This window comes from Psammomys obesus, unplaced genomic scaffold, assembly GCF_907164565.1.
Source record: "Psammomys obesus unplaced genomic scaffold, mPsaObe1.curated_primary_1811, whole genome shotgun sequence".
Lineage (NCBI taxonomy): Eukaryota > Metazoa > Chordata > Mammalia > Rodentia > Muridae > Psammomys > Psammomys obesus.
In genome coordinates this window covers 1,055,409-1,079,104 of record NW_026592325.1, presented here as the reverse complement: position 1 = coordinate 1,079,104, position 23,696 = coordinate 1,055,409, and the positions used below count along the sequence as shown (strand labels likewise).

The window sequence follows — 23,696 nt, the reverse complement described above, 5'->3', positions numbered from 1 at the left end:
TCCCAGATATCCTGTCATCCAATGCTTTTAAAGCACTTGTTTATGGCATTTCCAGAGGAAAGTTTGCAAGACCTGTATCTTTGCAGCATAACCTGATGCCCCATGTACTGTTCATGCACTGAAGCATGAACACTGATGGAAGCTGGGGTGGAGAAGTGCCACCGGGTGGGTGGGCAGAACCTAGGAAACAAGAAGAGCAACCGCAGGGGATCTGAGCTCCTAGCCAACCTAGAGAGAAAAGACGTACTGCTTAAAACCAGCTGACTCTGACTGAGAGGAGAGGGGAAAGTTCTCCAGTTAGGCCAGCACCCTTCTTAATTCTACTTCTGTTTTTACGTGTCATGCCTAACGGCCTTGAGACAATCTCTGCCCCTCTCCTGGCCTCAGTTTCTCCATATCAACTCCGTGACTCTAACTTCTACTTTGTGTTTGGGCCTGACATGTGTTTGATTTTGTGAGGTGACTGACAGGAGAAAGTTTGATGCAATATAGACCCTGAGCAGAGGGAGGAAACAGCAGGCTCTGGGGTCAGTGAGGGAAGCTGGAGGGCAGGTGCCAGAACACTCCGTGGGAGGTTGCCGTTCACTTGCTCTGACATCAGGGCTGGTGAATGCAGAGGAGTTCAGCCTGATTGGTCTGTGCTCATCTCCCTCACAGCCTGGTACAGGCCAGGAGCTGTCCAGGGGAGGGTGAGAGAGGGACCTCCAAGGAGGGGTTGAGAGGAGTCCAGGGCTGGGAGCAGAACTTTGCCTCCCCCATCTGTGTTGGAGCCAGGCTCTAGGGTGGTATTGGTCTTTTCTTCAGCTCAAGATATCCTTCCCTCTCATTCCCATCTTTCCTCCTCATCTTCTTCACTCTGCTAGTACCCCAGGCTTATCTATAACTTAGAGGTGGTTTGACTGCTAAGGGACAAGACTTTAGGGGTAGGAGAATGGTTTGAGTCCTACACCCTCTTAACCTACAGTGAGACCTAATTTCTACCTTCAACTGAGTCCCTATTTCTGGCCCCAGGGGAAATCCTGCTCTGCCCTCCCACCCAAGCAGCTCTTAGGCCTTCCCACAATGTCTCGGGAGGGACCAGATAACTTAGTTGAGGTTGTGGAGTATGTCTGGGTCCTTGGCGGGTCTCTACATTGTTTACCTACTCCTCCTTAGTCCCACCCACTTTCTCCTGGAAGGTGTGGAAGATATCTTCTAAGCATCTTCAACCCCCCTCCCTCACACCCCATTCCAACTATGCTGCTGCCCAGGAGGTCAGGAACTAACCTGTCCAGGTCTCTGTAAGACAGCCTCTGCTTCCCTAATTCTGCAAAGGAAAAGCTGAACTTCTCTGACTGCAGGGTTCAGACCTGTAGGGTGGTCAGCACTGTTTGGGACATAAGCTGTTGCAGTGGCCCCTCTCCAGGTCTCTATCAAAGATTCCACCCGGAGAAAGAATGCAAGGAGTGGTTTGGCTCACCCTGTCCAGACGGCTGCTTGGAACACACACACAGACGTGCAACATGCACGCCTTTTGGCACTTGACTTTCCCATGAAATAATTGCTGGAAAGCTTCTTGGATTAGGTAACCCAGTGTTCCTTCCTGTCCCTACTCAGGGGAGGGGATTCAACCCTTAGCATCTGTTAGGCTGACCCAGCTCCTAAGGGGAAGGAAAGGGCAATCTAGGAGGGTCTGGAGGCTCCCAGACATTGTTGGAAGCCTCTTCCTGTGGATCATCTCCCTAAGCCTGTCTAGTCTTTGGCCCTCCTTCCACAGCCCAGGCCCAGAGAAAGCTAATTAGACAGCCTTTTCGAACAAAGAATGAGATGTTCTCATCTGTATTTTAAATGTTTACGTCTATCATACTGTTATTCTAAGCAACAACTGCCTCCATCCTTCCTTCTTTGGTGGTGTTTGGGGTTTGTAGGCTTAGAAGGGGACTCTCTGGAATTAGCGATAAGAGGGCTGGAGATAAAAAGGGGTTGAAGGTTGGCACGTGGGTAGATGTTCTTGACTGAGCTTAGGAGTGGGGAGGGGGAGATCAGCGCAGATTGGCTTTTGATCCCAAAGCTGCTCATTGCAAGATTTTTGAAATTTGGCCCTAACCTCCATGTTCATCCTCAGCCTCTTCTGGATCTCTTAACAGGGCCTTTGTCATCCTGAAGTTCTCACTGGCCGCTGATGGAGGAACACACACACACACACACACACACACACACACACACACACACGGCCTGGAAGTATGGGAGGTCACTTCACCATTTGTCTTCCTCTCCTTGAGCTCTCAGAACGGGTTCAAGAAAATCCAGGCAAAAGTCTCTGAGGTGGGGGTCTGTTTAGAGCACTTGTTGCTCTTGCAGAGAACCCCCTGAGCGACTCAGCACACACATGGGGCTCACCGTTCACAACAATCAGGAACTCCAGTTTCAGAGAATCACCTTCTTGTGATTTCTGTGGGCACCAGGCACACATACTGTGGAAATACAGAAAGGAAGGCAAAACACTCATGCACATAAAAGAAAAGAAATATTTTTTAAAAAGTCTTGCGAACCGGATGGTACTGGTGGCTACTGGAGATGCATACAAGGGTGACTCAGAGCGGTTATACAGGGGAGTGCAGTTGCCGAGGTTCCCTGAACAAGGAGAGCGGTCCCAACCAAAGCAGAATCCATGTCCTTCCAGGTGAGAACTTAGAGGGAATGCGTAACTCTCCTGGTTGTTGTTCCTAGAGTAACGTCCATTTGAGAGTCTTCTTCCGGTGGGTCCCAGATCTTTTCCCCGGCTGCACATCACTCCTCTCGGGTTAAGTGGGTATGGGACTGGGACTCCTTACTGCCCCATGGAACCGCGCACCTGCAAAGGAGAGAGGGCGAGTTCTCCACCAATGCCTCCGAGGCCAGGCATCCCGCACCAGCTAGGCAAGTCCCCACGGGCGGGGTGTCCGGGAGCGGGCTGTCCCGCCCCCCCAGACTCCGCCTTCCAACGCAGCGCCCAGTCCCGGGGCTCTCGGGGTCTGCCCCGCCCTGCTCCCGCCCCTCCGTCCGTCCCTCAGGCGCAGCCAGCCGTAGCCCTCCAGTTGCAGCAAGGAGCTACAGGTCTCTAGTCCTCTCCCGAGTTCTGCCTGCTGTCGGACCAGTGCGCGCGGCACGGCCATGGAGCCGACCCCCGACGCCGAGGAGGCTCACACGGTGCGCGAGGCGCTGGGCCGCTACGAGGCGGCGCTGGAGGGTGCGGTGCGTGCGCTGCACGAGGACATGCAGGGGCTGCAACGCGGCGTGGAGCGGCGCGTGGCCGAGGCGCTGCGCCTGGCCGGCCCCTTGGCTCGCACAGTGGCCGATCTGCAGCGGGATAACCAGCGGCTGCAAGCGCAGCTCGAACGCTTGACCCGCCAGGTGGAGACGCTGGGCTTGGCGACTGGTGTGTCCCCCGCACCCGGCACGCCCAGTCCCCCTCCGGCGGCCACAGTTACAGACCGCGCCCCCCGCCTGGGCACCGCACGCTTCTCCAGCCACGCCACCTTCTCGCTGTCGGGTCGCAGTCCGGTGAGCCCCAGGGGCGCTGCGAGCTGGATGTGAACATACAAGAGCATGCTTGGGGGGGGGGGTAGGGTTGAGTTTGTTGGTGTAGCCCCTCGGCTCCGAGTGCGTGCGCTGGCGGGCGTCCTCTGGTCTGAGAGCTTTACCTCCACCTGCCGCTGGGACTGGGTAACCCGGGTTACAGTAGCTCTCCAGAGCTGAAGAAAACAAAAACAAACAAAAAAGAGGAGAAACATTGTTTGAGTCGGGGCCAGCTGCACTTGTCTTGGAGCCGGGTAGTGTTTTTGCCTTGAGATCTGCCCTCTTCCATCTGCCCCGACTTTAAGAATTTGGACGCCAAGGTTTGGTCTTTGATAGTTCCCTCTTGCCTGAGTTGGAATAGTCAGCACCTTCTACCTGCCCCCTACATCGGCTCTGTTCACACGTCCTGTGTTGCTGCTTCACTGACCGCTTGGGTTGTAGATTAACCCCAATTGAATTGCAGTGTGTGTGTGTGTGTGTGTGTGTGTGCGCGCGCGCGCGCGCTTGGCCCAGGCTGCTCAGTAGCTGTGTTTGGGAACTGACTTTGTAGGGGGCATATCCTTTACTGGGAACAGCGAGGAGGGGAAACTGGCCTTTAGCTGTCTAGATTTCTGGGGTCAGTGGCGGGGCAGAGGCCGGTGTGGACCAGTGTTACTACGTTGGGCACGGCCTCCTGGAGTGGCAGGGCCTGCTTAGAACGTTTCCATGGTGTGTGCAGTGGCCCTTAGGTGGGATTTTTCCATCCTGATCTGGAATGTGCTCCGGGGGTAGGTTTTCAGGGTCTGGGTCTGAGCACACTGCACCTGCCCTTCAGCAGGAGCGGCTCAGAGAGGTCCTTGTCCCTGGAGGTCTCAGCCTGGATAGAGATGGCCCCAGACTGAACAGTGGCAATAGAGTGAGCAGAGATGCCCTGCTGGTCCTTTTGCAGTGGGTATTTGAGGAGGCCTTAGTGATGGAGGCTCTGCTCTTGCTGTGCTTGCTGCAAATATGGACACTGTGCACGTTGCCTCAGAATGGCCAACAGTGCTCATAGGCTAGAGTGGAGCTTTCAGGTGTACAAGGGAGGCATAAGTTGTGAAGGCCTTTGATGACCTTAGATGGGGGTGGGGTGGGAGGTGGTGAGCTCCTGGTGTCCCAGTGTTTCACATGAAGTATCTAGAAATATGTACACTTAAATCTGTCCTATGCATATGATGATATGCATGCCCCTGGTATAAAACTGCTACTGTTTTATACCAGTGTGTTAGCTCACATGTGCCTAGTACACTGTGCTATCATTTGCTTTTGAAGTTTTAACACCCTTTTGTAACTTGTGGAGGCAGCTGTTCAAGTTTTAAGAAAAATGATCTGAATCCCATGCCCGCACATGTGTATGCATGTGTTTCTCCAGCTGTGACTTTTTAAAATGGGAATTTACTATAATTCATCAGGTACAGGAGTGGGGGAGCTGGGTGGGGAGGAACAGGGTTCTCCTTGGACCTACTACCCTCCCTCAGGGATGGGTGGTAGGGTAGAGGGTGAATGGAGATGAGTTTGTGACTTTTCCCCAGGAGATGTGAACAAACATCTATTCACTCCAGAGAGCACCCAAGACTGGCTTAGTGAACCAATTAGTTTATTGGGGTTATTTACAGGCACATGGGTGACTCAAAGGCAGCTGTAACATCAAAAGCACACACTTGCAAAGGTGATGACTCATGAAAGCCGCAGCCGCAGAGCTCCCCACACATTGTGCAGGCAGTCATCTCTCCAGCAGGGAGTCATCTCTCCAGCAGCTATTTACTGTCCATATAATCTCAGGGAAGGACCTGGTGAGTCTTGTAACTTTCTGAGCTTCCAAGCCTCCTATGTTCAGTGAGTTTTCTGAGCCTTCCCCTTCCCTGTAAGAGGGAATGTCTCAATTCTAAGGAATTAGGCCCCGTAGGCAAATTAACTATGATGGTCCGAGCAGAAAGGATGAGTCAGGTGAGCTGCCTGGGACAGGAGTTCTGGAGTGGGAGTCAGCAGACAAGGAACGTTTTGGACATGAAACAGAGGCAGAGGTATATGCTGGGGGAGACTTGAGGAGCTGGGGTCAGCAAAGGATGCTCCAGCCTGTTGGGAATGAGGACAAAGGCCCAGGAGCTGCAGAGTAGTCTGAGGTCCTGAGAAAGGTTCTGTCATAGTGAGAAGCAAGTGTAGCTGAGCATTATGGGTGGACAATGGCCCTTCTCCAATTGGACCAGAGGCTGCACAGACCTTGGTCACTGGCTCTTTGGGCTTAAGGCTACTTCACCTTGCCTGACCCCAGATGTACTCCCTGCAGGGGCACCCACACAGGCTTTGAGCTGGTTTCTGATAGTGAGTACTGCTTGGTCATGAGCAAGGACTGAGTCCCAGATGGGTGCTTGAAGGAGGGATGTGTGGTTTCTTATATACTGTGTCTGTGATGTGTGTGTGGCGTGCTTTGTGTGAAGATCTCATCCTGTGACTACAAGCCAATGGTGGCTGCACCTCTTGGATGGTGGCCAGACCTTGTGGAGGTATTTTACCACCCCACTTATAGGAAGCAAGGGGGACTAGATGTGGGTTGTGCCCAGCATGTAAATGCACTGAAGGGGTTGATTAGTTCATCCACTTTTGAGCACATGGACCTTAAAAACCTGTGACTAGGGGCGGTGAGATGATCAAGAAAGCCTTGGAGGAGGAAGAGGACAGCAGCCTGATGAAATAGCTTTTAGACATCTTCTCTTAGCTAGGCCTCAGTTTCCCTGTATTTAAACCAAGGTGTGAGGAGGCTGGAGTGATAGTGGTGGTGGTGGTGGTGAATGTAGAGGTGGAGAGGTTGCTCAGTGATTTATAGTGCATGCTGCTCATGCAAAGAACCTGATTTCCATTTGCAGCGCCTATGCCAGGCAGCTCAGGATTGACGGTAACTCTAGCTCAGGGAAGGGGGTGGTGGTGATCCAATTGCTTTGTCCTCCGCAGGCACGGGTCACCCCCCCCCCATACATATAATTAAACCAAGAGGGATTGGCTCAGCCCTTTTGGGCTCAGTGCAGTGAGCAGGCTAGGCAATTTTGTGCCTAGCTGATCTGGTTAACAAAACTGTCTGAAGAGTCACTGCTGTTGTCTGTCTGAGAGGAGGGAGCCAGGAGGCTGAGGTCCTGGAGTGCATGGCTGCAGCCTGAGGTCAGGCCTAGGCCCAGGAGGCTGGCAGTACATTGCTCCCTAGAGATGTCATCCTCAGCTAAGCTGGAGCCTCTGGCTCCCCATGGTAAAAGCAATACAGTCGCTCAGTAATAACTGCCAAGAGCTGGGTGTCAGAGGCCCCGTGGTGAGAGAAAGCAGACTCACCTTATCTGCCTGCCTTTCCCAGAGCCAGTGTGATAAGGGGGCTTAATTCTTTGGAGAGAAGTTTGGATCGAGTCCTCAAAGCTGTGGTGTCAGTGGAGATGGGCTGGGGCAGCAGTTTTAACCATCCTAGATGGGGGTTCTGTTCTGTGTGGATTTTGCTGAGCCATATGTGACCTCCTGTGTCCCTATGGATCAGTCTTGCAATGCTATTCCCTTACCCCTTCAAAAACATAACAAACAAACAAAAAACTAAAAAACTTTCCAATAAGAGGGTCAAATCTCTCAGTCCTCAAAGCCACGTTTATCTCATCCCCTGCATCCCCTGATTAATTTCCAGGCCCGGGCTCCCTCACAGGGCACCTCCCCTTCCCTAAAACAGCTGAGATGGGAGACTGTGGGAAATAGAAGGCCAGCTCAAAAGGACCCATCCCCAGCCTTGGAGGTTCTGGGATTTCTGCCCTGGTACAAACACATGGAGGGCTCCCTCAACCAGGCCTGGCCTAGGCTGCTCCAAACATAGGAAGACAGGAGGGCAAGGGCTGAGAACAAGAGCTTGCTGCAGCCCAGCTGGACTCAGCCCTTTCCTTTCAGGGCTCTGTCATCTCTGAAGGTCCCATTGGGTGTTCATCTCAGGCTTTCTGCCTTTTCCTTCCTGTCATCTGGTTGGGATGCATACAGTGGGGCTCATCCTCTGGGATATAACACTTGTCATGGTTATCCTCTGCAAGGCCAGGGTATTTTGGAGACAGAGACCTGGGTGGCAAGAAGAGATGTCTGGCCTCAAATGTTAATTTGATCACTGTCTTCAGCTATTGTGTAAGTTTGAGAGCCTTCTTCTACTACACCAGGCCCATTTTCCTCTCTGTGTGATGATGGCTTAGAGGTCATATTAGAATAGACCCTTGGCACGAAGCATAGCAGAGCCCCTTTCTCAGGCCAGTAGTTGAAGTTTGGGACTAGAGGAGTCAGAGGCAGGAGAACCTGGGAGTCCTGGCTCATCCCTGTACCTGAACCTCCTCTTTGTAGAGACCCCTTAGCAGGAATCTGGCCAATACTGAGATGTAGGAGCTACTTCTATCCTGCCCCCTGGGGTACCATGGGGGGTGGGGACCTGTAATATGCAGGGACAGGTGTCTAAGGGAGAGGGTTTGTAGATACTTACATTCCTGGGAAAATGATTTTACTACCAGTTTGTCCTTTGAGGCCCCTGTCTAGACCTGTGGAACCTGTTGGACAAGAGTGGAGTGGGTGGGGGAGGGCGATACAGAGACCCCAGAGCTACTGCTTGGCCTCAGTGACAGTGGAGGCCGGGCTTCCATCTGGAAAGGCTGGTTCTATTTCTGCCGCTGACTTAGCACTAGGCTTCTACAAGTGCCCCTCCCTGCAAGTTCTGGAGTGCAAGAGACATCAAATAATCCTGAGGGTGGGCCTACCTCTCTCCTCTCCTCTCTAAGATCAGAAATTGAGGGGGCTCTCCTCTCCAAAACCCAGGGCTCTGGATTCAGTCCTCTGTTGCCTCCCAACTGTACAGATGGTTGCCGCACTTCAACAGTCTGTTAGCCTGTCGGTATGGCCCTGCCTCTCTATCCTGGGAAAACTGGAGTTCCCTTTCCTGGCTCCTCACATAATCAGGGCTTGCCAGTTGGAGGATATCATCTGCAGCAGAGGCTCTTATATTCCCTCCTTCAGCTTCTCCCCAGCTTGTCTCTTGCCTTGCCCTTCATATCTCTGATTCTGTTTCTACCACCATCAGCAGTGACCTCTCCTTGGCTAAATACAATGGACACATCTTCTTGACTTTCTTTTCCTTGACCTCAGGCTCCCTTTGGACATGCTTCCATCCCTGGCTCTCTCAACCTCCTGCTGGGTTTCTTCCCACCTCCCTGGCTGTGTGTTCTGTTCTCCTGGCAGACAGCCTTTTTGGCTCCCTGAGATGCAGGTGCTTATCTGCAAGGCTCACAGGAGCCTTAGAGGCCATAGCTGTTTCCTTATCACCCACCCTTCCTTTGTTTTACACTTGGTCTCAGATATGCTACCTGATGTCCCAAGTGCCTCTTACATCATCTTGCCCAAAATCAAAACCCTTGCCCACCCCTCTCTAGTATTCTGCAGTCTGAAGGAGGTTTGGCATCCTTCCTCCCTCTACCTCTGTTTACTCTGCCAGCCAGTTTCCTTTTCCTCCAGAGCATAGAACTCTTGCCCTTGGCCCCATACCCCGTCCCCAGTTCTCCTTCAGGGACTGTGGGGTTGACTTGTTATCTGTCTCCTTTAATGGAATCTTTGTTGGCTTCTGAAGTATGCTCCTAAATCACACTACAGGCTCCTTGATTAAGTCCAAGGACCCCAGACAAGCTGCAGGATCCTGTGGGATCACAATACTTGGGCCTTTATGTCTCTCTGCTTTTGTTGCCTCCAGTCATTCTCCTGAGAACAGCTTCTGTCACTGGCTACCTAGCTCAGTGCAGACTTGCTTTGGGTGCATTGCTTGGAGAACTGTCTTTGCCTCTGGTATCCCAAGATGATTCAATACCATCTTGTAACTCTTCTGCCCATTTTCCACTTTGGATGAGTGGGCAGGCACCTCCAGCCCTGGTATAGAAGGACCTAATTCACCTGGAGTCAGGGACAGACTGTTTTCTGGGAAGCTTGTAGATCAGAGGAACAGCATGGAAGGATCTTGCTCCCAAGGATCTTGCACAGCCAACCAACCATTCAAGCTACCCAGTATGGGATTTTAGCAGAACTCCAGGTTAGGGACACCTTCTGTTGACCTTTGCTAGGCTGATTGTCCTAACCTTAGTGTCATAGCCACTCTAAGCCCATCACACCTTTGCTGGGGAAGGGGAGGGTCCATTCTCCTCTCATTCTGGCTGCCCCCTCCCCCCAATCACTTCCATAGGAAGTGGGTACCATCTCTGAGCCCCAAAGGTAGCATCTGTAAAATGGACCCAGTGTTTGTTAGATTTCCAAATTCCATTTGCATAGCCTGCCCCTGCTCTTGATATGAGAACTAGAGGAGATGGGCTATGACTCAGGACATTGGTGGGCTGGCAGCTCAGCCAAGATCCCAGGATTTTCCCTGATGCCCTCCTCTTGGTGTTGTTTCTGTGTTCCAGACCTACTGTAGCTCTGGGTGGCTAGAGGGTATGTAGAGCCAACTAGAGCCATACACACTGTAGTCTGGGGAAGTGTTGCTGTGTCTGGCAGAAAAGCCTCAGGGTGACTTGGCTCTTTGTTCATCTTTGGCCCCAAAGGACCTTGCACAACACCATGTCTTCTTCCATGTGGACAGTCCTAGCTGTGGGGGACAGGAGCCTTGCCCTGTGTGTTTGTGTGTGTCTGTGCCTAACACACTGCTTCAGAACTTGCAAACTTGACTTTTATCCTCAGATTTTTTGGGCTCTGGGTTGAGCCTCTCAGGCTCTGGGAGTCTCTGGAGCTAGGTGGATTCATCTGTTTTTTTCTGGACCATTGCTCACCACTGTGCCTTCTGGGGCATCCTTTCTTCCCCAAATGAGTGAGATTTTTGCCACCAGAACCAGAAGGGATTTGGGGAAGTGCCTTTGGATAGGCAGCTGATGGGGCTTTGGGATGGGCAGCTGGCTCCCAACTGGCTCAGTGGTTCTGGTGCTTCCGCAGAGCCTGGAAAATGATGAAACCAGTGATCAAGAGGCAAGACGAACTTCAAATTCATGCATCATGGAGAATGGACACCAGCTGGGTGCAGGTAGGTGCCTATGGCAGAAGGGAAGTGACTGGGTAGGCTTGAGGCTCAGGGCCTCAGCCAGGCATCTTTGACATCCATCTCTTGACTTTGGGGGCAGGTGCCTGAGATTGAACCCCACCAGGCAGAGAGACTTCAGGGGAGCATCCTTATTCAGTATGTAGAAATTTTAAAATACAGAGAGCAAGGCACAGTGGCACACATCTTTAATCCCAGTACTCAGGAGGCAGAGGCAGGCAAATCTCTGTGAGTTTGGAGGCCAACCTGGTCTACATATTGAGTCCAGGACAGCTAGAGCTACACAGTGGGACCCTGTCTTGAAAAAAACAAAAGAAATTAAAATACATAGAGAAATGGGAGTTCAAGGAAGTAATCTTCCCTGTTTCTGGAAGAAAGCAAGCAGAGGCTGAAAAATTGTTCATTCATAGAAGTGGGTAGAGAGTGGACTGACAGGCAATTTAGTATTTATTGGGCTGGTGACAGGGGAAGTTGAGAAGAATCAGGTCTGAGTGGTACAGTAAGATATATGTGGTAATGGAGGTGAGGAATGCTGGAGTGGTTAGGAAGGCTTCCTGAAGGAGCTGGAATCAATGCTCCGAGAGGCAGGAGTCCTCCTGAACTGAATGTGGGGGAATCTGAGACATCTGTGGCTGCCATAGCTGACACCCCCTGGTTGGTCATGTGTTACAGGTCCAGCCAATGGGTCCTCTGAGGTCCAAACCTCTTCGTCCCCAGAGCCCCCTAGGCCACGCCCTGTGAGCCTCTCCTTGATGCTGCCCCACCAGCCTGTCACAGCTGTCACCCGAGTCTCTGAGAAATTCTCTGGGGAGACTTCAGCTTCAACTCTATCACCCACATCTGCTGCCATTCTGGGGGGCTTCAGCCCAAGCCCTAGTGAGACCATCAGCCCTTGGACTCCTAGTCCCACTGGTATGATGAGAGGGTGGTATGGGGGCCGACTCCACCTCAGGATGGGTGAGAGAGGACAGGGCTGCTGGGGTGGGGGTTGGCAGGAGACTCAGGACACCCAGGTCAGACCCCAGCCCACTATATTCCCTGTCCCAGGGGACCTCCCCTTACCACATTCCTCTCCAGAGATGCCATTAAGTGGGGATTTTATGGCAGGTTGAGACCATGGTTACCTTGTACATTTGATACAGTCAAATGTCCCCTCAGCACCAGCAAGTCTGTACTGGATCTGTGTCCTGTCCCAGTGTATGACTCGGGCTGGTGCTGTCCTGGCTTCCCAAGGAGGGGCTGCAGCAGTACTTGGTCACACAGTGTTAGAGACCCTGGGCTTTGTGCCCTCAAGAGCAGGTAGAGGACAGTCTGAAGGACTCCTTTGATGTCACTATCATGAGATACTGCCTACTGAGCCCTAGATCTTGCTGGTCTACAAAGTGAAGCTGAGTAGGACCAAGTCTTTTATTTCTGTCTCTCCTTGGTCTCACAGAGAAAAATTCCTCTTTCATGCGGTCTTTGTCTGGCTCTGGGTATGGAGCAGTGACAGCAGGCAAACGGAAGGACAGGTAAGTGTATGGCTCTGCTGGCTGCTATGCTCTGCCTGGGACATGATCTGTAGGGTTCTCTCTAGATGACTGTCTAGGGAGACACTGCAGAGATCAATGGGCTGGTAGGAGGGATTGGAGCTGGGAAAGAGGTGACCAAGGTTGGTATGGAGAGGCTTGGTTGCAGCTTGGTTTCTCTGACCTTCAAAACAAGTCCATTAAAAGGTTGCTGGTGTTAGGGGGTGGCAAGTCTTAACCTCTCTGGAAGGAAGGTGGGCAGGATGACATTCGAACTTTTGTTTTCCATTCGGGCTGGAGGACCTTTGAGTGAGGTCCTTGCTGCCATAGGAAGAACAGGTGCCTAGAGAGGCCCAGGGTTAGGGCAGACAGCTGCCCTTGGGGTAAACCTAACTTTGGCTGACTGACTGGATGTAAGAATGGAGGCGGGGTAGTAAGATGGATTTTTTTTATTTATTTATTTTTTTTAATAATAAAAGGAGAATTGTGACTTTCTGGCAGATTGTTCCAGGGGGAGAACAATGAGGGTCCTTTCTAGATATGGTAGAGGAGGGGCTCTGGGCCTGGCTCTGGCTATACCCTCAGCCCTCCCCAGGCCCTGACACCTTTCCAGGTCGTTGTGCCTTGAGCGGGGGCCACTCTCCCTCCCTAGTTGGACCTGCTCGCTGGGTATGCTACCAACTGCAGCTCAGTTCAGAAAACCTGCAAAACCAGTTGGGACCTGAGCAGGTGGGACTTGCTCCCTGCACTGCTTCTCCAAGGTCTAGGGGTCTGTCATAGGTATAGGCTGTCTGCGTGCACACCCAGGATGGGTGTTCCACCTGGGGCGCAGGGGAGTGCCTCGTGAGGGCCAGTTCAGTGTTCCTGACTTCATGATTTTCTCCTCAGCCCTCCATTGGTGACCCCACCTCAGTCACCACCATCCTCACAGCCTCCAGCTATGACTCAAGCCCCTCGCCAGGGAGAGCGTCGCAGAGAATTGGTGAGGTCACAGACGCTGCCTCGTACCTCAGGGGCACAGGCTCGAAAGGCGCTGTTTGAGAAGTGGGAGCAGGAGACAGCAAGCAAGTATGGATATTTCATCCCCAAACTAGCCTGATGAGCTAGCTCCCAGAGCAGGCCCAACCACAGGCATGGTCAGGCAGGCATAGCACAGCAAGGCTGGGCTCTGACTATTTCCTAGTGGGATGTTCCCAAGGTCAGGTCTCAGGCAGAGCTCAGGGTCAGGGCTTTTTACAGGGCTGTTTGAGGTTGAGGCGTTTCTTTTGTAGGGAGAAGAGGGCTGTGGGGCTTGGGACTGGGCCAGGCTACTGAGAGATGCTTCCCTCCATTCATAGCCCTCCCCCTTCTGCTCCTTCAGTTTCTTCCAGGCCATCCTTGCATTTGAATAGTTGCTTATTCATTACATTACCTGGGAGTCTGACAGGTGAGGTCCAGCTGCCAGGCTGGTCTTGCTTGAGTACAGAAGAAATGATACGTTGGGGCCCAGGGGCTCACCAGTCACTCCCTATTAGAGGTGAGGTCTTTCAATTACAGCCTCCTTTGCAGCCTGTGGTATTGATGCCTGCTGAGCGCAGGTAGCTGCTCATGCTTCTAGTGAAAGAATCTCATCCAGGAAGCTTCCACTGTCCCAGCAACTTGCTTTTGGGTACTTTGGGAGCCAAGAAGGAAGGCAGGGTGAAAAGAATGGGAAGGAAGAGAGTTTAGGAAGAGAGTGAGGGGTCCATACCATTAAAGTCCTCTGTCTCAGGTTTACCCAGTGATCTGTCCTTCCTGTGGGACTATTCACAGGGGTCCTAGAAAGCTGGGTGTGCATAGGAGGCTGCACGTCTGATGTATGGCACTATGCTGTGACCTCAGCTATAGTATGTAGGTTGAACACTGACCAGGAGGTGTAGGATTGTTCTCTCCATTGGCTCCCACTGCAGGCTTGCCCTCTCTTCACAGGGGCAAAGGTGAGACCAGGGCCAAACTGAAGAGGTCACAGAGTTTTGGTGTGGCCAGTGCCAGCAGCATCAAACAGATCCTGTTAGAATGGTGCCGAAGCAAGACTATGGGCTACCAGGTGAGAGGGCTGAGACAAGCCAGGCATCTCTCCTGCCCTTGACTTGCTGGCAGGTCAAGATCCTGCCACGCTGGGGAGTCATGGGAGCCAGGGAGCTCATGCTTTCTCAGTGATATAACCCATGCTTAGAAATTCTACCAGAGCAGACTGCTGTAGTGCGTCTTAAGGGGTGAGGTCTAGCAGTGAGAGTTAGCTGATCAGTGGGCTGGGCCTGGAAAGTCTGCGCAGAGAGTTAATTAGGTGCAAGGAGTAGGGTTCCTGCTGATCTCTGCTTTCTCTGCTTGCAGCATGTGGACCTGCAGAACTTCTCCTCTAGCTGGAGCGATGGGATGGCCTTCTGTGCCCTGGTGCACTCGTTCTTTCCTGATGCCTTTGACTACAATGCTCTGAGCCCCACACAAAGGCAGAAGAACTTTGAACTGGCCTTCACCATGGCTGAGTAAGTATGGCAGGTTCCAGCTGGCTACTGGTCCCGGCCCAGACCCTGAGCACAACTGCCCTGGGTAAGGTCAGGACACACAGGACAGCTTTCCAGTGAGCTTAGGGACATTGAGGCCATCCAGTCTGTCTTTCCCTTATGTGACTGGGAAGACTGAGGCTGGTGAAGGATGCTCCCAGGGTTGCACATTACTCAGTGATGGAGCTGTTCCTGCTTTTTCTGCCTCCTTGCTGGATGCTCAGTGTGGGAAACCAGCCACACACAGAGCCTGAGGGGCAGGGGGGCAGGGGGGCAGGGGCACTGGGTACATCCTCTTGGGCTGGTGTCACGGTCCTCAGCAGGAAACTGAGATTGCCTGGTATATTTTTAAAGTAGATTAGATTTTCCTAAATACTGTCATAGCATAGATTGTGAAATTACTTCTTGCCTTAGGCTTGTTTTCTCTTGGTGTAACAGAACATAAGAGGATAGGTGATTCATAAAAAGGTTTATTTTGACTCCTCGTTCTGTAAGCTGGACATGCAAGATCGTGGTGCTGGAGTCTGCTTGGCTTCTGGTAAGGGCTGAATGCTGCTTCAGTTCATGATGGAAAGCCGAGGACCAAGTGTCATCTATGTCAGACAGTCGGGGGGTTGGGGGACAAAGGGGCCTTGGTGCTTTAAAACAACCTCTTCTTGAGATAACTCACCCACTCTTGTGAGAACCACATTAATCCCTTCTAAGGGTGGATTCCTGATGATCTAAATGACGCTTAAAAGCCCCACTACCTTTCAACACCATCATAGCAGGGATCAGGCCTCAACATGTGTTTGGGTGGGGGCAAGCCATATTCAAACCATGACACTTGTCTTGTATGTCCTACTCATAGGGAGAGGATATGGGGGAGGGGAGTGCAGTTCTAGGATCAGGATGTGCTTGGAAAACCCATTTGGGATCTGTTTTTTTTGGCTAAGAGCAACCCTCAGATCATGAGTGTTGTTAGGACCCACACAGGAATGTACACAGGTGTATATTCCAGCTGGATAGGATGTGTATTCCAGGTGGGCAGGGTGTGTATTAGTTACTGTTTTTTATTGCTATCTGATAAGAGCATCCAAAGAAGGAAATTTTTTTGTTGTTTGTTTATTTTGATGTTTCAAGACAGGGTTTCTGTGTGGACATCCTGGACGCCCTTTGTAAACCAGGCTGGCCTTGAACTCACAGAGATCCACTTGCCTCTGCCTCTCCAGTGCTGGCGTTAAAGGTGTTTGCTCCCACTGCCCAGCTGGAAGGAAAATTTTAAAGGGCATTTTTGGCTCACAGTTTGAGACAGGGAAGGCAACAGAATATCAGGTGGCTGGTCACATTGTATCCACAGGCAGGAAGCAGAGAGAGAAAGAGGAGGGAGGGGAATGCTGATGCACCATGCATTTTTCTCATGTTTATTTGGTACATGGGACTCAGCCCCTAAGACTGAGCCACCCACATTCAGGATGGGTCTTCTCTTCTCAGTTAAACCTCTTCGGAAACATTCTCACAGCCATGCCCATAGCTGTTCTTCCATGCTAATTCCAAATCCAGTAAAGTAACAACAGAGAAAAACAGTCACTTTCACAGGGCATGTTTCTTTTCTTTTCTTTTTTTTTTTTTTTTACATTTTATTTATTATGTATACAGTGTTGTGACTGCATATATACCTGCACGCCTGAAGAGGTTACCAGATCTCATTATAGATGGTTGTGAGCCACCCTGTGGTTGTTGGGAATTTGAACTCAAGACCTTTGGAAGAGCAGCCAGTGCTCTTAACCCCTAAGCCATCTCTCCAGCCCAGCGTGTTTCTTATAAAGGCTCTTTCTGAGGTTATGTGCAGATATGAGAAGGGGCAGGTGCCACTGGTGGGCAGTGTTGTCTCAATAGCCACACTACCTCTCAGCACCGTTACGTGCCTAAGCACAAGACATATTCAAACCCTGGACCTACATTCTTTATATCCTGGGGGATATATTGGGGGAAAGCACTGTAAGCCCTGGGCCTGCTGTTGCTGGAACTGAGGCTGCCTAAGAGGTGCTAAGCTGTGGACATGAGGATGCAGCCAGCTCACTGTGAACTGGCTGGAAGGGGTCTGCCCAGGTAAATGCTCTGACTTCATTGCACCAACTGTCCTTGCCCCAGGGCCTCCTAATGCCCCATGGTCAGGGCATCACCACAGGGTAGTACTTCACAGTTCCTGAAGCAGAGAGCAGGGTACAGACAGTAATACTCAGGACTCCATGATGGTTTCTGAATACTAGAGAGAAGGAAGGCCAGCTCCAGAGTTGCTATTCATTATGCCCTTGTGCCTCTTGTTGCTACCTGTGAGGAACTATGTTTGTCCTAGTTGAGCCCTCAGGTCCCCCATCTCCACTTGTTCTCAAGTTATTGGGTTGGATTCTATTTCCAGCCCAAGCACCCAGTTCTGGTCCTCCACACTAGGACCTGAGCCAGGATAGGGAATGAGGGGATAGGAGACAGAAGGTCTCATAACCCGTGCTTGGCATCGGAAGCCTGCCAGGAGCCACGGCCACTGTCCTTCTCTAGGGCAGAAATGCTCCCTATAGAGGCAGAATGGGGGCTCTGGCTTGGAGCTCCTCAACCTGAGGCTTGGGGATAGGGGTCCATGACTGTTATGTCGATTTGGATTTTAGGTCCCTTTGGGGGTCAGAGGAATGCCTTGTGTACTTTCAAAGCCTTCTCTTTCTTGGCTGCTTGGGATTAACTGTCATCCTAATAGCAGAAACAGCTTGGACGAGTGTGTTATGCAACTGGATCCAGACGATGGTGGATTCAAGCCAAGTGTCGCGGCATGATGTCGGGAGGAGTGGTTCATACGAGGAGGCCCAGCTGCTTGAAACTCAGAAATGGTAGCTGTCAGAAATCAGAGTACAATGTGTGGGGTCATGGCTCCCACTTAGGTACCCCCAAACTCATCCCAGTCAGAGAGGCCAGGTTTGGTTTATAGAATTCTTTGACTTGAAGCCTAGAGAGTTAAGCAATGCCAATTTATGCCCTGGCCACCTTGGTCACCTATAGCCAAGAATCCAACCGTGTTGTAGCAGGGAGAGGGACAGTCTTGGGCAATGTGGTGGTGGCCCTGTGCCCCATGTTCCAAGGAACATAGCTTCCCTGTGCAGTTAGGGCCAGAGTGATTCCAGGATGTGCTTTTTCAGCAGGAGGTTTGAGAGTACAGTCTCTAGACTTCACACAGATGTTTCTTCTATTCTCAACTGGGGGGGGGGGGAGTGGTGATTGGGTCAGGCTTTGGCTTCCTTCTCTCTCCAAGCAAACAGCAGAATAGGACCTTGGCCCTACCTCCCTGTGACCTGAGTCTGCTCCCAGCTGGGGAGGAGAGCAGGTTGTGATGGGGCCTTTGAGATGAGTTCTGGCTTTTTTTGCTGACTGCAAAGAGTAGGGAGGGCCATCAAAGGCGGATCTGTGTGGGGAGCTTACTCAGAGCCTGGGAAGGTCCCTCCCCTTATGAGTCATCTGTGATTCTCTCTCAGGTACAAGGGAGAGAGGACTGTGGAGGTGGGCTTGCTTCCCAGGGCCTCCTGGGAAGGCAGTGCCTAAATCCCTGGTTTCTTGGAATCCCTGGCTAGACAAGCTGCATTGGCCACTTGCCTGAGGATATTGGAGCCAATGTCAGCATCTTAGCCAGGAACATCTGAGTGGATACATGGTACCCTTGAAAGTCACTTGGAGCCACCAATGCAGAGGGTGTCTCAAAAAGACAGTTTTGAAAATAGACAGTGAGCTGAGAGGAGCCCAACCAAGGCATGACCTTTAGAAGAAAAAGTACCCATTGATGGTATTCCCAGTCTGTGCACCCAGGAAAGGAATGCTTCCAGAACTTTCCATGAGCAAGTATCTTCAGGGCATAAAATGTACCAGGAACCTTGGGAGTAAATGTGTATGCTTTCCCTCCCCCCTGTAATTTATGGGCCCAGAGGTTCCTTGTCTCCTAATCTGTGTGAGTGATGCCTTGCTGACAGCAAAATTGTCCCTTGCCTGACAGGTGTTTAGGGCCTGGAACAAGGGCAGACCAGCTCCTTTTATGGAAGGGGCAAAGTAGGGTGTGTGCCTGACCCTTCTGCACTTTTCCTTCCTGCCCATAGCACAGGAAGCTGCAGGACGTGTAGCCCAAGGCTCCCTACTTGCCCTGCGTGGAATGTGCCTGCTCTCCAGTTACAAGCAACAGAAGGGGCTTGAGTGCTATTTGTAGTGCTCATGTGTCTCTGTCTAAAACCAGATGGAAGGCAGCAGTCCCACCCCTGGTCTGCTTTTAGGAAAGTCTTAAAAATTACCCCCAGCCCCTCCTCCATGGCCTGGGGTAGCTGAAGATGCAACAGAGAGTAAAAGAAACCCTTCAAGGTGCATAGTAGTAAGCAAGCGTCACTGTGCTTCAGTGTCACCGTGTGGGGTAACATTTGAAGTCATCTGAGCTTTGTGTCTTCACCATGTAGTCTGGATTATTTAAAGCAAGCCTGGATCATTGTAACAAAAGCATCTTTTTTTAAAGTAAAGGCCAATTGGGGCTTCAAATATTTTGAGACATATCTATTGATAAAAGTCAGTGGTACCTGTCACTGTGTTGCATTCTGTCTCCTGGGAGATAGATGGCTGAAACACACTCAAGCAAATGACCTCATGCTTTCCTGTTTGGCAGTTCGTGGAATCTTATTGCCATTGTAGCTGGCACCACAGCGTCTCTGAAGAAGCATGTTCTATCTGTAGAACAAGCTGGATGAAAGGAAAATGTCCCTAAGGGTCTGCTGTAGGCCAGACAATGGCATAAAAGGCAGGGATACTGTTGGACCTGTAGGCTGGAGAGGTTGGAGGTCCTTAGAGAAGGAAGTGAGTGAAGGGCAGAGGTGGTCTAGGAAAGAGTGCTGATGCTGGCAGCGTGTTTCATGCTGTGATTCTCTTTCTTAGAAATTGCACCCACTCCCACCCCATCTGCTCACTTAGAAACAACAGTGGGGTAGGGTGGGGGCCAGTCTGCTACTCACCTGCAGGGAGAGCCAGGACCTTGTCCATGATTTGCTATCAAGGCAGTGGAGGGTTCACCAGGATGAGGCCTTTGCTTCCATCTTTGTGGCTACCCTCATCTGGAGGGCTTGCTCCTGGGCCAGACATGGGGGTGGTGGCTGGACCATGTTTGAAGTCTCTAGAAGGAAGGAGGGGTTTGCTCGGTGTCTTCTGTACAGGTCAGGGACATCTGGGATAAGCAAGCAATTCTGAATAGTCATGAAGTGGCCAGGAGAGGAGTCAGACTGCACACAGGGGAGAAATGTCCTCTTTTTGGGAGGGCAATTAAGGAAACAGATTTCATTTTAAGGAAAGATACAGGTACAAAGGTTCTGTTCAAACAAGTGAAGGGCTTTCTTATGGGAGGAAAGTTAGCTGAGAACAGTCATATAGGAGTAAGAGGTAAAATATAAAGGAAGCCAAGGAAAAGCTTTGACATGAGAGACTTCCCTGGAGGCCAGAGCTCCTGTGGAGGGGTCAGAACAGTCCTGGACCAGAGGGAGGGAGAACCTTCATGGGGACAAGGTAGTGTGTGGGTTCTCTTCCGAAGCTGAGGTCCTGAGCTTCTAGTGCTGCCCTCATTTAATATGAGAGACCATCAAAGGAACCATCTTAGCTACCACTGTCAGTGATGACCCTGGGCATTTCTAAATAGCAGGTCTGAGAGAGAGAGTGGATGTGGGAAGTTGGGGTTCTCCCTGCAATGTGGGAATGGGGTACCAGATTACAAGTTATAGTGTTGGAAGGTGAACTCAGGTCCCCAGCCTCTGAAAGACTCAAGAATTTTCAATTCTTGGCCACAGAGCACCTTTGTATGCTGGCATCTCTGACACCAAGCCCTACCTTGGTCTGTTTTGGAGAGAAAGAGTGCCAAACCTACTTGTCATTGTCATGTAACCTCTGGGTACCCTTACAAGTCACCCTCTGTAGCCCCAGGAGGAGGCAGGAGGCGGGGATGGGATCAGGGACAGATGTCTCCATTTCGTCTTGACATTTGGTTTCTGGCCAGCCCTCCAGAGCAGAGCCCAGCAGTGCTAATGTTACAGTCTTTGTTTGGGGAGTATACAGCTCAGGGAGCTGTCCTGTAAAAATGTTGCATGAATCATGTTGAGCTGGCTTCGAGCTCTGGGATGGGGACTGAGGATCCCTGGCTTGCCTGCTGGTGTATCCCATATGGCTGGGCTCTGGAGGAGCAAAGTGTATAAAGACAATATGGAAGCATAGCCTACCAACAAACCTGGGAGTCAAGGGTAAGCAGAGCTGTACTCTGACTGACTGCCCAGGAAATGGGCTGAAAGGATTGTCCGTGTTGGCACCGAGCTAGCAGTTTATATTTCATGCCCAGGCTTCTTTTTCCCGTTATCTGCTCTGAAGTGTGTGTGTTGCATGGATGTATGCACATGAGTATGTGAACCCGTGTGTGCATGCAGAGGAAGACAGTGGGGTCTTCTTCTATTGCTTTCTGCCTTAGTGACTTGAGACGGGGTCTCACTGAGCTGGCAGCTCACCATTTCAGCTAGGCTGGTTAGTCAGTGAGCTCCTGGGACCTGCCTGTCCTTGCTCTTGCAGTGCTGGAGTTAAAGGCCTGTGCATCTATGATCAGCTTTTTTATTTTTATTTTTTTAGACAGGGTTTCTCTGTGTAGCCCTGGCTGTCTGGAACTTGTTTTGTAGATCAGAGATGGCTTCAAATTCACAGAGATCCTCTTGCCTTTGCCTCCTGAGGGCTAGGAGCACTCAGGTGCACCACCATGCCTGGCCATGCTTAGCTTTTTATGTGGGTGCTGGGGATTTGAATTCAGGTCCTCATAGCAAACACTATTACCCTCTGAGCCATCTCCCCAGGAGCTGTTCTATATGGGTTTACATTTTTAGTAATAATATACTTTTTCCTTAATATATATGTTTAAGATTATTTATTTATTTATTTTTGTTTTTTTGAGACAGGGTTTCTCTGTGTAGTGCTGGCTGTCACTGTCCTGGACTCTCTTTGTAGACCAGGCTGGCCTTGAAGTCACAGAGTAGTGCTGGGATTAAAGGCGTGCACCACCACACCTTATTTTTATTTATGTGTATGTATGTGTCTTTGGGTATGCATGTTCACATGCATGCAGGTGGACTGAAGAGGGCATCAGGTCTTTAGTATTTTTGACATAAAGTTTGAATCCATGAATGCAGAATCTGTGGTTACAGCGGATTAACACCATGTTGATGTATGTGTTTGCTGAATCATAGTTAAACTCACCTTCCTTACCATGGGTCATGTGTGTATGCATGAGTGTGTGTGTGTGTGTGTGTGTCTAACCATGTGCTCGGGTAGGTCAAAGGACAGGTGTCATTCCTCAGGTGCCTGGAGTTCATTAAGGAGGCTAGACTGGCTAGTCAGTGAGCCCCAGGAATTTTCTTGTCTCTGACTGCCCCCATCCCCCACAGTGTGTGTGTGTGTGTGTGTGTGTGTGTGTGTGTGTGTGTATTTTAGTGGTGTTACCAGGTCCTTGTGTTTACAAGGCAAGCATCAAATGAGCTATTTCTCCAGCCCTGTGAGTCATGGTGTTATTTTGTTGTTTTGTTTTGTGTTTAAGATAGAGTCTCACTGTGTAACTCTGAATGACCTCAAACTAGGTAGACCAGGCTAGCCTCAAACTTAGAGATCCACCTGTGTCTGCCTTCCAAGTCATGGGGCAAAATGCCTTGCTGGGTCATGGTTTTTGTTTGCTTATGTGTCTGTGTCTTTTTATTTATTTAATTATGTGTAGATATGTTTGTCTACATGTCTGCATGTGGTTATGTGCCCGAGAGTTCAGGTTACCAGGAGGCCAGAAGTGATGAGATAGCCTGCAGTTACATATGGTTATGGGTCATTTGATGTGGGCTGGGAGCTGAGCTCAGGTCCTCTGGAAGAGCAGTAAATGCTCTTAACCACTGAGCCATCTCTCATTTCCTCTGGATAATTTTTTTTTTAAGTTTAAAAGACTGTTTCATAGCTGGGTATGAAGGTACATGATCATAATCCCATAATTTAAGAGGCTGAGGCAAGAGAATGATGAATTTAGGGCTAGGTTGGGCTACGCAGCAAGCTGCCATCTCAAAAAAGAAAAGAAAAGAAAAGAAAAGAAAAGAAAAAAAGAGCCAGCAGGCAGATCTCTGTGAGTTTGAAGCCAGCTATGATGTACAAAACAAGTTCCAGGAGACCCAGGGCTACACAAAGAGAACAAACAAAGAAAGAAAAACAAGCATACTGTTTGAGGAAGCAGATGGGTGAATTTATCATTTTGCCTCAATTTTACATTTGCTTTCACAGTTCTTGCCGATTTTGCCATGTGATACTGACATGTGTAGGTGGTTTGTGGCTATGCGAGTCTGGGAAATGCCCCATGGACTCAGCGGCTCCCAAGATTCTCTTGGAGTACTTGAATTCCCTTCTGGTGTGCAATTGAGCCCCTCAAGTTCCGGGTGAATTCTATTTGGGGACAGTAACAATAATTACTCAATTGTGGCATTGGTTGGACCGTGCTCTGACAGGGCTTCTGTGTTTCAGGAATCTGGCCAACTGTGAGCGCCTCATTGAAGTGGAGGATATGATGGTGATGGGCCGCAAGCCGGACCCCATGTGTGTCTTCACCTATGTGCAGTCACTCTACAACCATCTTCGTCGCTTTGAGTAAAGCTGGCAGCCTGGAGAGGACAAGAAGAGACTCTGGGTCCCTCATGTTCCCCATGGCAGTATGTCCCACCAGGGGAGCTGCCTCTGTGGTGTGAGCTGCTATTTGTTCACATGCCCTTTACACTCAGTTCCTGATTAAAGTATTGATGAGGCTAAGCTGAGCCCCACAGCCTCTCACAGCCAAGGACTCAAAGGAAAAGGAAAAACTCAAGAGTCAAAGAAATTGGTGCTAAGTAATGATTTTTCTACAGGGAATGCTAATGGTTTTCCCTCTAGTGAATTTGATACATTTTCTTGACAGGGTTCCATTGATTGTCTTCCTTCCTTCCTTCCTTCCTTCCTTCCTTCCTTCCTTCCTTCCTT

The 23,696-nt window shown here is 50.6% G+C and overlaps 1 protein-coding gene across 1 annotated transcript; it reads left to right on the top strand.

The window, feature by feature from the left end:
- The first annotated feature begins 3,078 nt into the window (after positions 1-3,078).
- Positions 3,079-23,681, top strand: Smtnl2 (smoothelin like 2). The gene is made up of 8 exons (XM_055613105.1): positions 3,079-3,522; positions 10,513-10,600; positions 11,288-11,527; positions 12,051-12,126; positions 13,012-13,191; positions 14,071-14,188; positions 14,476-14,627; positions 23,208-23,681. The coding sequence occupies exons 1-8, from the start codon at positions 3,133-3,135 to the stop codon at positions 23,332-23,334; spliced, it is 1,371 nt and encodes a 456-aa protein (XP_055469080.1). The 5' UTR covers positions 3,079-3,132; the 3' UTR covers positions 23,335-23,681.
- The last annotated feature ends 15 nt before the right edge of the window (positions 23,682-23,696 follow it).